This window comes from Triturus cristatus, chromosome 6 (assembly GCF_964204655.1).
Source record: "Triturus cristatus chromosome 6, aTriCri1.1, whole genome shotgun sequence".
Lineage (NCBI taxonomy): Eukaryota > Metazoa > Chordata > Amphibia > Caudata > Salamandridae > Triturus > Triturus cristatus.
Genome location: NC_140589.1, coordinates 585,633,609 through 585,648,632, shown reverse-complemented (window position 1 = coordinate 585,648,632; position 15,024 = coordinate 585,633,609). Strand labels below are relative to the sequence as shown.

The 15,024-nt window shown below is 42.2% G+C and overlaps 1 protein-coding gene across 1 annotated transcript in view; it reads left to right on the top strand.

Annotated features, from left to right (window-relative positions):
- ME1 (malic enzyme 1) overlaps positions 1–15,024 on the top strand; it is a 1,430,669-nt gene that overhangs the window by 1,154,357 nt on the left and 261,288 nt on the right. Inside the window, exon 9 of the mRNA XM_085611027.1 lies at positions 1,384–1,497. Coding sequence (XP_085467153.1) covers positions 1,384–1,497 — 114 coding nt within the window. The remainder of the gene's footprint in view (positions 1–1,383; positions 1,498–15,024) is intronic.

The following is a 15,024-nucleotide window of genomic DNA, read 5'->3' as shown; positions in this document are numbered from 1 at the left end:
ATCAGGGATGCTCTCCAGCCTCGCCCTGGACCCCGAACTGGCCCTCGGATAGTCCAAAAGGGGATCCTGGATTACTTTAAAGGGAAGTCAGCATGAACCCTAGACAAGACCAGATCAAAGGAACACTCTTACTTGCCTTCTCAATGATACGACAGAAATCGGAGCACTCAGTATCTTGATACTCCTCCATCCCTGCCAAGGAAAAATCCTCCGCCAAATACTACTCATCAAAAGGCTCCTTCAAATTTGAACTAAATCGCAATGCATAGGCACTTTACTTGGGATTTCATCCCATGGATGGAGCTCGAGGAATTCAAGGAGAATGGGAGGACAGTAAGACAAGAAACTTTGAGAGGCAGTTGGGCACCTGGGGCCGGTCGCAGAGCACAAGACAAATGTAAACACGAAAATAAGCTCCGAGCTAAACGAAAGCACTTAGTAATTACACATTATTAGAACTTTTGATCCTTATGTTTGGGCAGGTTCTGCACTATGGCTTTCCTTTTTATAGTGATTTTAATTTTTATTAATTCTATTACTGTATTGCAATGGTTTTAATTAATTCATGCAAGTAAATAAATAGATTCTTTTCAATTCAGTGTAGACCCATAGTTTTTGCTACATGCAGTTCTAGTGGCATTTTTGTATTCAAATTGTGGTCAATTAGTCACCCCAGTCCAATGGTTCCCAACTCACCTCTAGGCTCCAAAATGTATTTAGTATTTATTATGTTTGGTACTGTTAGTGTTATGTTACAACAAATGGCCATTGGCTAGCCTGTGGTTTGCAACTATGAGCCTTGTTTTCTTGATCTGATTATTCCAACATGAGCTTATCAGTGCACTTTATGGAAGGCCTTGGATAGATTTGATGCCTTTTTCCAGGCTTAGTGCATTTCCTCAGTGATGATAAGTAGTTGCATTGTATTTTATACAGTGTAGCAGCATCATTGGCAGTGCTTAAGAGCAGTTTGTGTTTTTTTTATTTATTGATAGACACAGCTGAATTCTTTTGAACTATGTGGTCAAGAACACAGGGAATAAGACCTTCAGATGCTTTCAGGTGTTTGTGTGAATCTCATCTTAGCAGAGATGCACTACAATGATTTTAATTCAAATAACGTGCATCTTTTAAAAACTCACAAAGCAAACCTGGATAAAAAAAACATTTGCAAAGGGGGTACCGTATGAAAGGATTCCTTTTGATGATATACGTAAAATATTAAATAAACGGATCTGTTGTTAAGCCTATCTATTTTGTCTGTTTTGTTTTTGTCAATTATCACTTGTATGTCTCACATCAAGACAGAATAACAAGACTTCCAGTAATTCTGGATAGGACTTTCCAGTCGTGTGTGTTCTGAACATTTAACCTCTTTTTCAGGCTGCCATGGGGATAGCAGGCTTGATTGTTATGGCCATGGAGAAAGAAGGCACACCAACAGAGGAGGCTGTCAAAAAGATATGGATGGTTGATTCCAAAGGATTAATAGTTAAGGTAATACAGCAGTGGTATTATGAATGCAAATGTACATGTTCTCTACTCTGATGACCTCTGAAACAATATGTAGTAGGAATTGGGTGCTTAACAGAAGATCTGGGTCTTGTATTGGATTTAACTAAGTAAATCAGCTGTGGTTGTATTGTGGTGAACATGTAAGAAATTGGTTTCCAAGGTTCACCGATGCTTGATTAGGGGTAATTTATGAGTATGTGGCTACCCATGCAATTTTATGTGTTAATATTTAAATGCCTTATTTTTGGTCCTGCCATTATTTAGTTTAGGGCTCAGATGGATTTAAAACTCAAGTACTTCAAAATATATCAGCCTTAACAGCTATCATATGTTATTTGCTGGTTAGACAATGCACTACCTTTTCCCATTTTGAAGTCTGGTGAAAGATAGCTTTAGCTCTTCACAAAGACTTTTTTACGTAACATCTGTAGTGGACTACTCTCCCACTGCATGCAATTGGCTGATTGGTGAATCATCCTGCTTCATAGCGAGTGCTTGCATTGCAATGCATGAGGTGCATAGTTTTAACCATGCCCCGAAACTCGGTTGTATCCTAGGTATTTTCTTTATTTGACCAATTTCATATCCAATGCTGAAATGGTGTTATACCCAATACATCTAATAGTATATCCAGTCTCCTCACCTGTGATTGTGAACAAAGCTTAACCTACAGTTCACACTGGATAAAGGGTTCACTTGCAATGGTTCTGCCCATATCTTTATATAGACTGCTTCACACACAGACCAAGTGGGGTATGAGACTTCTCCTTCTGGTTCCTTCACTGGCAACACATGTTGAATAGTAAGGGACTATGGGCTTGATTTGGTATTCAGCAGATGGATAAAGGCAGGCAGAGTGGTGGAGGAATTAGCATCCACCACCCTCCCTTTACTCCACCTGCCAAATTTAGAGATGTATGCTGGTCCTGCAGGCATCTCTATACATTGTCAGGAACCACCATCATAGTAGTTCCTGTCAATATGATAGCCTACTGTTAAACATTTCTAAAGGTTTTCAATTTTTGAAAAACAACCTCCAGAAGTGAAGAATTTGTTTTGAAAAAATGAAAAAACTAATGACCCCCACGCTAATGGAGTTTTCTCCCATGGTCTGAGGGTAATTTTTCTTTTTTGCTATCCCTCAGTGTGGTGATAGACAGTAAAAAAACATAATCTGACTGCCCACTCTAAGTAGAGCAGGCGGTCGAATGGCTAACCTCTGACAGCCCTCCCTACTTCAGCCATCAGAGAAAGGTTTACACTGATTGAGTAAAATGTACTCCCTCCGCGTAATCCTGGCAGTGTGCCCAACTCTACATCTGGCATGCGGATCAAGAGTTTGGTGGGGACGGTACTCCATCACTGTTGCAAAATAATACCTTCTCAGCCATAAGCCCAAATCAGCCCCAATGATTCCAGACCGATAGAGAGTGAGCTAGCTACTCTTCCCAGGTAGATCAGTTAATTGATTATTACAATGATTCAAACTGCAATTATGGATTTGGCCATCTGCTCTCTTCAGTTTTCTTTTCAACATAACTCACCCAGACAGTTACTCACACAGCCACTCACTCACCAATACAGCCAGTCACACAGCTACTCTCACACCCATACAGTTACTTACACACCCAAATATTCACCCTTACAGGTACTCATACACCCACTTATTCGCCCATTCAGGCACTCACATACCTATACAGTCACTCATACATCCACTCTCTCATGGATACACACAGTTACACATCCACTTGCATAATATATGTTATAAATAGTATCACTCATTAGTAGTACACACAGTAAAGAAATGTATCTTTTGCAGTATCTTACTATATATGTTTAACACTCTTAAACTTTAAGAAAACACTCACAATCACTGGATGATGTAATCAGTGATGTCATGAGTGTTGTCATTTGAGATGTCATCAGTGATTTCATGAGTGATGTCACTACCCAGTGAGGCCATAAGCAGTGCATTGCGGGGCGTAAGTTATAGTTGGCACAGGTAACTATAACTGCTGAATTTCATTGGTTTTGTATGAGTGAAAACTGAGCCAAGCTATAAAATCCCTGTAACCTTTGGTTTTTCAGTGAATTTGTATGTTTGTTTTTTTAAATTCTATTTTGTAACTATAACAGCACTGTAAGCTTTGTTTTTTTCAGTGAAATTCTATTTTATTTAATGTTAAGTAAGATGTCCATTGCTTAGCCTGCCACAGTGCTGCCCCCACCCAAGTTTGCTGCTCCTTCCATCCTCCTCCACCTTGCCATCCATTGTCCAAGTCCATGCCTGTGCTCCCTCATTACAGCCCTGTGTAGCTGTTGTTCTGCCACTGCCCTTCCCACCACCCTGAACAGTTAGCTTGCTGCCCCATCCACTTCCTCCTTACCCTCTGTTTCTAAGTCCATGCACCCACCCCATCCCTCCTGCCCCCTCATTTAGCTTGATGTCCCTGTCCACTCCTCCTGCCCTCTGTTACCCAATTCTATGCCCCATCATTGCCCTCCTGTTTAGCCTCTGTGATTAGCTTGCTAGCCCTACTATCCTTACCCCCTTCCCTCTGATATCTGTGTGCATGACCCTACTTCCTCCTTTCTGCCCACCATGTTCCATGGACCTGCCACTGGCCCTCCTATCTACTCTGAGTATTCTGTTGAGCTGCCACTGCCCCTGTCCCCTGCCTAGCATGGTCAGATGGCTGCTGCCTGTCCCTGCCACCTCCACCCTGCCTGTGAGTTCCATGCTCCTATCTCCTCCCTCCTGTCCTCCATGGTCATTTTTGCTTCCACTACGTTCTGCCCTCCATGCTCCATTGTGTTGCAACTACTCATCCTGCCTGCCCTACGTGATCTGTTGTGGAGCCCCTTCCCCTGCCCTCTCTTGTCTGTGTCCAGACCCTAATCCACCCTTCTGTCCTCCATGGTCTTTTGTGCATGCTCCTGCTCTATCCCTCTTGCCCACCATGCTCATTGTGCTGTCACTAACACTCCTGCTTGCCATGGATGGTCTTCTGTGCTGCCACAGCCCCTCTCATCTGCCCTGTGTGGTCAGCTTGCTGCCCCTGACCCCCTCTCACCTTCCCTCCTTTGTCTGTGTGTATGCATTTATAGTCTCACTGCTGCCCTCCATGGTGTGTTGTGCTTCTAGTGTTCATCCCGCCTGCCTTCCATGGTAAGCTTACTGCTCCTGCCCTGCTCCATTGCCCCCTGCCATCTGTTTTCCAAGTGCCAACCAATATCCCCTCCTTCCCACCTTATCTGGTCTATTGTCATGCCCCTGTCTCCTCTCTCCTGCCCTTCATGGTCCGTTATGCTGCAACTGTCCCTCCTGACTGTCCGATATGGTCAGCTTGCTCCACTTGCCTCTTTCCCCTCTGCTCTCCGTTGTCCATGTGCATTGTCCTTTCCCCTCCCTGTTGTTTTCCATGGTCTATTGTGCTGCACTGCTGTCCCGCACGTCCTGTACGGTATATTGTGCTGCTGCAACCCCTGACACCTGTCCTGTAAGATCAGTTTGGTTGCCCTGCCCATCTACCTCCACCCCTCTGTTATCCAAGTCCATGCCCCTATCCCATTCTTCATGCCATCCGTGATCCAATGTACTTTACTAGCCAACATTTTTGAATTTGTAAAGAGGGAGATTATGAAAAACAAAACCTGGGGAATTTATTTTCCCATTGACTTACATTGAAAAAGAGGAGATTTTAGGCAGCAGACAAATAAAATAAAGCCCTTTTGGACTTAAGAGCATCGGAAGTCTCCTGCCTTAATCAGGTCTGTTCGCATGTATGGTTGTACTGCCACTGCCTCTTCCTTCTGCGCTCAGTGGTTTGTTATACTGCCACAGCCTCTCTTGCCTGTCCTGCATGGTTGGTTTGTTGCCACTGTCCCCCTTTCCTTTGCCCTCCCTGGTCCGTTGTGCTGCCACTGCCCCTCTCGCCTGCTCAGTGTGGTCAACTTGTTGCCTCTGCGCCCTCCTTCCTGCCCTCAGTTATCTGAGTCCGTGCTCCTGACCTCTGTCTCCCAACTAGATTGCTAACATTCAAAATGTATTATAAAAGTATGGCGCACCTGACGTCATCTTGATGCAATCAAAACTGTAATATCTTGAAGCATTTCCTTTCGAAATTGTAACAAGTATTGAAAACGGCTATAGGTCTTGCCTATGCGAAATCTATTGGCTTAGTCAATGCTTTTTAGTCATATTATACAGTAGAGCTAGCTTCAGTGCAGCATAACTGAAAATGAAAATAAAAAGTGCCATAACACGGACAACGTTGTCTGTGTCATGCAGCTTTTTTACATTGCTTTCATCCATTTACAACATAGCTAAAAAAACATTAGCAAAGCCAATAAATCTCAAATAGGCAAGACCTATTGGCTTTGCCAATGCTCGTTGTGTCCTTGATCACAGTTCCCATACTTCTTCCTTTGCACCATGATTGCTGCTTAAACTGTATCTAAGGGGCCACTGAGTCAGGCAATTTCACTCTGGGGAGACCTGTTCTCTTGACTTACTAAGGCTTGCCAGCATTTACCAATGGTTAATACATACACAATCATATGCAGCAAATATTAAGGAAACAAAAATAAAAAACTGATAAATCAACCATAAAGGGATCAAAATCCATGACAGCCCTGCTGGGAAAAGAACACCAGGGATACAGGCACTCGATAACAAACAGTGAGGTGTCAATATGGAAAGCCCCAAATTACATCTTGGTGGGGGTCTGAGAGCCATACTGAATAAGATGTGGTTGCCACAAAAAGGGTATTCCCTGATCGGGAAACCCATAGCAACCAGGCAGCTGATACTGCACGGGAGAAAAGTTGTTTGAGTCATCCTGGAGATCTGGAAAAGACTGTGACACCATTTTTAAAGGTGAGTTTGGAGGAGTCACAATTACTTGGGAGGCACAAACAGATGATCCATGCCGGGAGTGAGGGGGCGGGGTGGAAGGAAAGGAAGGTAATCAAGAAAAAAGCAAAAGAGACCAGGAAGGACTTCTTTGCCCCTCAAGACCATGGGAGTCTGGTATATCCTACAAAGAAGTGCTTCCCATTAGACAGCTCTAAAGGAAAATCCAATTTTGAGGACAGAGAGAGGACTGTATCTTTCAGGATTAGGCTAGAAGAGAAGATCTTACCCCATGGATGGAGGAATCTAAAAGGGAGGAAATGTGACGGCTACTTTAGAATGGAGAGAGACTGTAGACAAGTGATGACAAATGAGGAAAAAAATTGGAATCGAAATAAGGGGAGGGGAGAGGAGGATATGGCTAGGTTCACCTCCTAGGTACTAATAACGCAAAAAAAGATCCGACATCAGAGAACCTAGCTAGATGGGAAGGGAGGGGTCTGCTTAGTGAGTAAGACACACCTCAAATAGAGAAAAGAAAATACTTTTCTTGAGTCCCCTCACTCACCAAAGGTTTCACCGGAGGCAAGCCGAGTCAAGTAAGTTTTCTCTCTCCTGCGCATGGGGCTAACTTGCAACCTTGAGCCCCTTTTTCCTTTTTTTCACTAACTTGAACTTTTGTCCATTCTGCAGGGCTGTAACGTCATACCAACTCTAAGCTTTATAACCCCCACTCTCTCCTAGGGTTATTTAGGCTCCTCCACCCCGGCAGACCATGAGGCAAATTTTGATTAACTACCAAGTAGATCCAAACGCCACTATATATGTTTTATGTTGTGTCTGTTATGTCGGATGTCCCATCACGAGTGTAATGTCTTTTCATACGTGTTTTACCAGACTACATTGGATGTCTACACCTATTCTAAGTTACAGGCATGAGCACCATCACCTACGGTTGAAATTGATCTTAGATGAATCACCTGCCCACGACATCGTTGGGCAGACAGCGTATTAACATGTATGTTTTTTGTATTTCTCCAGATACTACACGTTCAATCTAACCGTATGTAATTGATTTACGCTGACACTAATGTGCGCGTTTATTTTTCCTTTTTACTTTATCACCTTATTATAGGTCTTTGCACGGAGTGGTACACATGGGGCTGGTCCCCATGCGGTCCTGAAGAAGAGGTTTAGGGGATAACCTCGAAACATGTTGGCTTTCAATATTAGAGACTATTAGCAGATTATTACCTAATTCCTCCCTTTTATTAACCCCCCTTTATTATCCTTTACCAACTAGGAGCACAAATAAACTCATTTATGCTCACTTGCTAGGTAATTTTTAATTTAAACCCACACCACTCCCCTCTCACTGCACTACACATAGTCTTCACTAAATAGTGCTCCTACGTAACTGTCGCAAGTCACAGCACGCCCCAAGCAGTAGATGCTTGGGATGGCCCCAATGATGAAGCATGTCACCTAGGGGAAACCTTTGGTGAGTGAGGGGACTCAAGAAAAGTATTTTCTTTTCTCTATTTGAGGTGCGTCTTACTCCCTAAGTAGACCCCTCCCTTCCCATCTAGCTAGGTTCTCTGACCCCTGATGTCGGATCATTTTTTTGCGAAAAAAATTGGAAACCAGAGTAGAAAGCCTTGAAAATAAGCTCATATGAAAGCAGTTCTAGGTGTTTGGCCTGCCATTTCTGGCTGAAAAAATAATCATATCTCCCTTGTAGCCCCAGGGGGCTCTAAATCTGCTAGATTGGGCTAATGAAGAGCGTTTCTTTATAGAAAGGTGATACAGGTTCAAGGAACGGAACAATAAGGCTTCTATGATGGATGAGGGCATCCATAATATTTGGTGTTGCTGACAATGGTGACTTGAGACCCTATCTTGGCAACACTAAAGGCTTCACCCCAAAAAAAAGGATTCTGGGGCTTCTTCCTCATATCTAATGATAACATTTATGCCAACGTTTTGGGATTGTGTATATCATGTGGAATATCAAACAAGGGTTCTGTTAGATTCAAATGTATGCCAAATCAAAAGGTCTATGGTTGCACAAATGCTCATAAAATAAACTCAAACATGGAGATGAAGCAGAAAAACATGTGGCCCAAGCAAAGCAGTTGATGAGTGAATGTCATATATTACTCATAACTGCATGATAATTTATTTAGTACATAAGGTGCTCCATAAGTGTTAGATGGATAAAATGCTTGTGCAGTTTAATAAAAAGTGACTGTGCATATTCATAAAATCCCAAGGTTCAGCTTCTTTTAGCAAGCCTGGCAGTTATGTCACAATTTTATGCTCTCCCTTAAATGTGCTAATAGTCATAAGTCCATGAATGCCCAACAAGGAGAAATTACAATACAGGCAACAAAGTGAGCAATCGCCAAGGGCGCCCACCTTCCAAGACCCCATGGAAAAGTTAACTTTCTATCTCACATCTGTCTATGCAGGCAACATCTAGAATAGACGATGTTTCGACCCTCTTAAAGAACGTGTAATTCCATTACATTTAATAAGGTATTCGTCAACACTGGGTATGGAACAAAGTGTATGTGAAAATACAGAATGTCAGGCCTCATCTAAAAATAGCATATCCCTCAAATGTAAACTGATGATAGGTTCCTCTATGCTCGGAAAATTATGGTAGAATATGCTTGGGTCATATAAGGAACCCCAGAGTGAATGACTCCTAATAAAATAAAGGAATTCGTTTGCCAATAGCATTGTGCTACGTTTGCAGGCTTCGAGAAAAACTTTGGGCACTGGCACTTAACATTTTACCAATAAATTAAGCTCTGGTATTGCCACATGTGTAATGAGTAATGCTACCTTTCTCTAAATAGCAGATACGTGTTAAGCATTTGAGTATGTGAATAGATCACATTTCGAATGATTCTTTGCACTTCCTGACTTTCTGTAAATCAGGGCCTAGGGCCCCAACTACATGTGGGCCAGATGGGCATAAGGTATTTACTACTGCTTTTGAATTCCGACGCTTCACTGTATGGTATATACTTCGGGTCTCATTTACAAGGCCCTTGTGCTGCCGGTGTGTCGATTTTTTTTACAAACTGGCGGGGCAGTGAGGTGGCCCATATTTACCAGGCCACGCAAAGCCACAATGCAAAGCCCTTTCATGCATAAATCTGCGTGAAAGGGACGTTCCATGGGTGTTGCTGTGGGTGTTCCCATGCAACATTCATGGAGTCTGCTGCATTCTCAGATTTACGAGGTTTTGTAAACCTGGGAATGTGTCATTTTCCTACGCCTCCCCAGAGGAGGTGTAGGAGTGGCACAACAAGGAGAAATACCTTTATTTCCCCTCGTTCTTTCCTCTTTCAAGGTGTGCTGCATTCTGATGCACACTATGAAATAGGAAATCACCTTCATTCATTGTTTTTGTGCAGGAACATGTCCCTTGTTGCACAACAACAATCATCCCCACAACAGAGGCACCCTTGCACGATGGCGCAGGGTTGCCTGTGCTGGTGTATGGCAGCCAATTGTGTACCACCACAGGGGAAAGCACACAGTTCGGTTGTATTGTTGTAAATACAGCGCATCCCTGCGCTTTTAAAATCATGCAGCTCGGCCAGCAAAATGGCTTGCGGCACCGTGCTGAATCAATTTGTTGTAAATTAGGCTCTTTGTGCGGTAATAATCTCCACTTCCACTTTTCTCTCATGAAAGTTAGATATTTCATGCAGAATGTTGCTGTTTCTGCGCCATAATATGTATGAATGTTTATGTAGCAAATATGAGCCTACCAAAAGTCATCATTGTTTTTAGAAAACAAGAGCAACCCATACATCCTTGTGAGCTAAGTAAGTACGGGGCATATTAACAAGCCAGGCGATAAAATTATCACCGCTTGAGCGGCAGAAAACTGCCGCTAAAACGGCGATAATGGGCTTGATAATATGCTCTATGGAATTCCAATTGAAGCCCATGTTAGATGTGAAGGACATCTAACATGGGCTTCAATTGGAATTCCATAGAGCATATTATCAAGCCCATTATCGCCGTTTTAGCTGCAGTTTTGTGCTGCTCAAGAGGCGATAATTTTATCGCCTGTCTTGATAATGTGCCCCTACATTAGTACAAAAAACAATTACCATAGCGCTGAGACGCCTAGAGCCCCCGCTGTAGATACTACACCGGATGTACCTTCAGTGCACTGGTCCACACACAATCCCCAGAATCCTAGTCCTAAAGAGACCCCATATCTAGGGAGGGTCGAAACGCCATCAACTACAGACAAGAGAGAGAGCCTAAATTTAATTAATTATTACTGTATCAAGCTCATCCTTTTGTACTTCACCAATAACCTGTTCCCCCTTCTTTTGTTCACTGTGTCACACAACAATCACCAAATAGGTTATGGTCACTTCACTGGGGTTCACAAGAATATTTTGAATGTGTAATGATATGTAAATATTTTATTGTCATATATAAGAAATATGTCTGTGTTACAGACTAGAACTGCATAATAAAATTACCTACTTCGGCTGAAGTTAGGTAGTCATGATGAACAAAGTGTATGGGCTTTTCAATTAGTATGTTTGAAGAGAATATTAATGTAAATAAAAATTTGGACTCGATAGGGAGTCATGATTGTATACAATAACTTCCAGCTATGATTTAATCTGAGCAACTACTTGAGTTGCTGATTCTGTACTGGCCTAGGTAAATGAGTTCCTTGTGAACATTGTTTTTTGTACTAATTTACCAAACGTCATCAGCAGGAAATTGGGGAGAACGCAGTTATAACTGCACAACTCATAAATCCGATCTTTGAGGAATGTAGACTGCGTACATGGATGAAAATGTAATGGCCCACTTGAAACGAAGGCCTTAGTATTTGAATTAGGACAAAATCAGACAAGCAAAGTAGATTTCCAGGCATCTGCATAAACCTCTTCATTTCCTTCTTTTGCTTTACAGAGATTGAAAGTCACAACCACCTCACAGCTACTTTGCTTTAATCAGCTCTGTTCACGCCTATCCTCGCTTTTCTTGGCTGCTGTTTTTTCCATGCACGTACCCGTTCTTTTGACAAACTAATTTTCTGTCAGTGTGGCCCTTATTCAAAAATGGAAAAGAAAACAGAAGCTATGCCTTCCAGGGGTTGTAGCCCTGAAAAACATAAGCACACATGTTCACAGTTATCTAGCGTTCAGACACATCTGACTTTCTATTCTGACAATGAACTCTTACATCCTCGAACCTCATTATCCACTTTACTGTGAGTTAAGATGTTAGCAGCTTTGCTGAGACAGAGATTATCACATGCCTTGGCTGTTCAGGCCGCAATAATATGACCCACAAGAAAGAAACAATTGTTAAGTCAAGACCGCTCATCTAGAACATACAATGCATAGCGCGGTAACAGAGATCTGGAAGGAAGATCCTATTCACTTTGACATATCCGAGCGAAGAATAATCTTCCTCCACGCTGCGCTCACGGGGTCTCGGCTATTCTCTTAATTTACTTGGTAGTGTCATTCAGTAGCGTAATTATTTCCGTAAGCAAAACCGCTGTGGCACAAGGCATCACACATAAATTATACTGGACTGGACATTGTTTTAAAAATACAGCATTGCATGTGGTCTGCTGCCACTCCATTAAGAAGGTATATTTAATATTGTCTGAAGTAGACACCCGAAAACTAACATCCTGTTGTGTGAATTACGATAAAACAGGAAGACAAGCAGTGATAATTTTATGTGCATTAGGTTTGATAATAAATGCATTGATCCACAAGGGGCAATCCAATATGTTAGCAAAACTGTCTACATTTTGTCGAACTCTTTCATATTTCGACTGAACCATTCAGGGTTAAATTAATAAAATGCCCCACAAAGACATATTTAGAAATTCAGGCAAAATATTAAAACTTTTGGATTAGTAAAGTACAATAAATTTTGTAAACCCAACTCTTGTCATGTGTTTCACAGTCCCAAGTGTTCTTCAGAGGAGTGTGGCAGTGATATCGTAAAATGTATGAGTGTCTTGCATATGTGGCTGAAATGTTTACTTTCATTTGGGCCATTGAGCATTGGAGGTCTTCCAAGTCACCCTTCCTGTGCAATGATACTTGCAGGTGTAGTTAGTATGAGCACTGAGGTAACACAATAATCCCCGTCCCAAAATTAGCTGACTCGTGTTTGGTTTATCGGTTGGACGTTGCTCTTCTTTACCTTTCAGGCAACAAAGTAAATAAACAACTTGTTATCAATCCCCATTTTTGAAGCCAAAGTACTCCAAATATCATGACATAATACAGTATGACAGGGAGGACAAGTCAGTCCTTCTTTGGACAGCATTGACATAACCCAAAAGTGAAGGCAGTCATATTGATATATCTTTGCGTTACAGAGTAAGCGCAACCATAATAATATGAGGTACATAACAGGTGCATATATATATAAATATGATAAAAATAAGCACAACAATAACAATATGAGGTACGTAAAGGTATATAAAAAAATATATATATAGTAGTGGTAAAAATGCAAATGGTGTACAGTGGGATATGGAACAAAATAGCTGCACGTACCGGGGTTACATATAGCGCCAATAAAAATGCACGGCAACACATGTATAAAAGAAGAGTCCGAAAGACAGTAGGACACATGAGCGCAGACAGTCCTGAAGTAGATATGAAAGGGAGATGCCAGGGAAGGAGGTGTAGATGCATAGATTTGCTCAAAGTAGTGAAGGCACATAGGCCCATATGTATGAAAAACGCATTTTGCGATTCTCAAATTGCGGTTTTTAGGGAATCGCAATTAGAGAATCTCAAAATGCAATGTATGTACAATTTGCTAAATATTTTGCAAATCCTACATATTCCTTATTTGCGCATCGCAAATTGAGATTCGCAAATAAGGAATACCTTCCCATTCATTCCTATGGGCTAGAAGGCCAATAGGAATTAATAGGAAGACCTTCTCAATTTGCAATTCCCAATCAGAGAATCACAAATTGAGAATGGAATTTCAAGGTTGCAAGGGTGTCAATAGGACACCCTGTTGCACCCCTGAAATAAGCATGTGTGCACATGTGGCGCACATACATGCCCTAAGGGCATGTATGTGCGCCACAAGGCACTTTAAAAAATGCAAAAAGTGATGTTGGTGGTAATTTGCGATTCCTTAAGCCAAAATCGCACAACTTGGGTGCTTCCTACATTGCATTTAAGGAATTTTAATTTGGGATTCCTTAAATGCATTCGTAAAATAGGGAATCGCAAATTTTGCGAGTCCTTATTTTGCAAGTGGGTTTTTGTGTGCTACATTGCACACTGCCTATTTCAACGTTTGCGATCGCAATTTGGCTTCATACATATGGCCCATAGCTTCTTAGCACTAGTTTTCAAGGCAACGTGGGGGCATATTAGCAAGGACATGCAGTATTTTCCGCAAATCGCGCTTAGCGCGATGTTCATTATCGCCGCCTATCGCTGGAGTTCATCGTCGTTTTAGCGGCGTATTATCAAAGCTTTACACAATGGCGATGTACACTCCAGCCATAGACGGCGATAATCGGCATCTGCGCAAGAAAAGCAGCGATAATGGCAGTGCGCTGATGAAAACCTTGCTGATAGGAGAGTGTGGACTTAGCTATGTTCACAATGGGAGGTGGATTGACATGCTAAGTCAGGTTTGAAGCAGGTGTTATTTTCCGGCGATGACCGCACTCAGCGCAGCTTTTTTTATCGCTTGACCCGCATTGTTAATAGGGCGATATTGTGTTGGCGACGGATTCCATTGAGGATTAGGTGAGGAACGCCCACTTTGCATGTCATTAGCGATGATTATCTCTGACATACAAAGTGGTAAGGAAACAGGTGCTATTCCCAGTAAGCTATCGCTAACAGCTGTTAGTGACAGCTTGTTAATTGGGCAATAAAAATATCGCCGCTTTAACGGCAGAAAGTGCCGCTAAAGCGGCACAAATGCCCTTGCTAGTGCTTTACGAAGTAGGAAGGATATCAGTAACACGAGGTACAGAGAGTGAAAATAAAAATGTAATGTATACCAGGAGTAGTGGGATGTGTAAACAGAATAGCACCCGAATAGGTACCTGAGTTACATAAAGGTGTAAATAGCCATACAAATCAACAGTAAAACAAAGAAAAGTATGATCAACACTATACATAAAAGTACTGAGGTAGTGCAGGAGGGAGGATGCAGGTTGGGGTGACTAGAGTCACAGTTATCCCCAGAGTAGAGATGTGTAGAATAACAAGGGGGGTGAAGTGAAACATAGGTCCAAGACTGGGGCATGTAACAGAGTGATGGAAGGCAGCGGAAACAATGGAGGACGTGGTCAAACAGGGAGTGGGGGTGTGGCCAAGTCGTCAGTGAGATAGGAATTTGTTGGATAGGAATGTTTTTACTTCTTTCTTGAAGAGGGATGTAGATGGATTGCATCTGATCTCAGTCTGGAGAGAGCTCCAGATATTAGGGGCCATTCCAGAGAAGGAACGATTGTAGGTTTTATTTTTCTTGAATTCTTGTGGCTTGAGCAGTAAGGAGCTCGTTCTTCTGGAGGATCTGTTCCCACCCGAAAGGGTCAGTTTCTGGTGCAACACTTTATGAGTCATGCAAGCAAATGACCTGGCCTC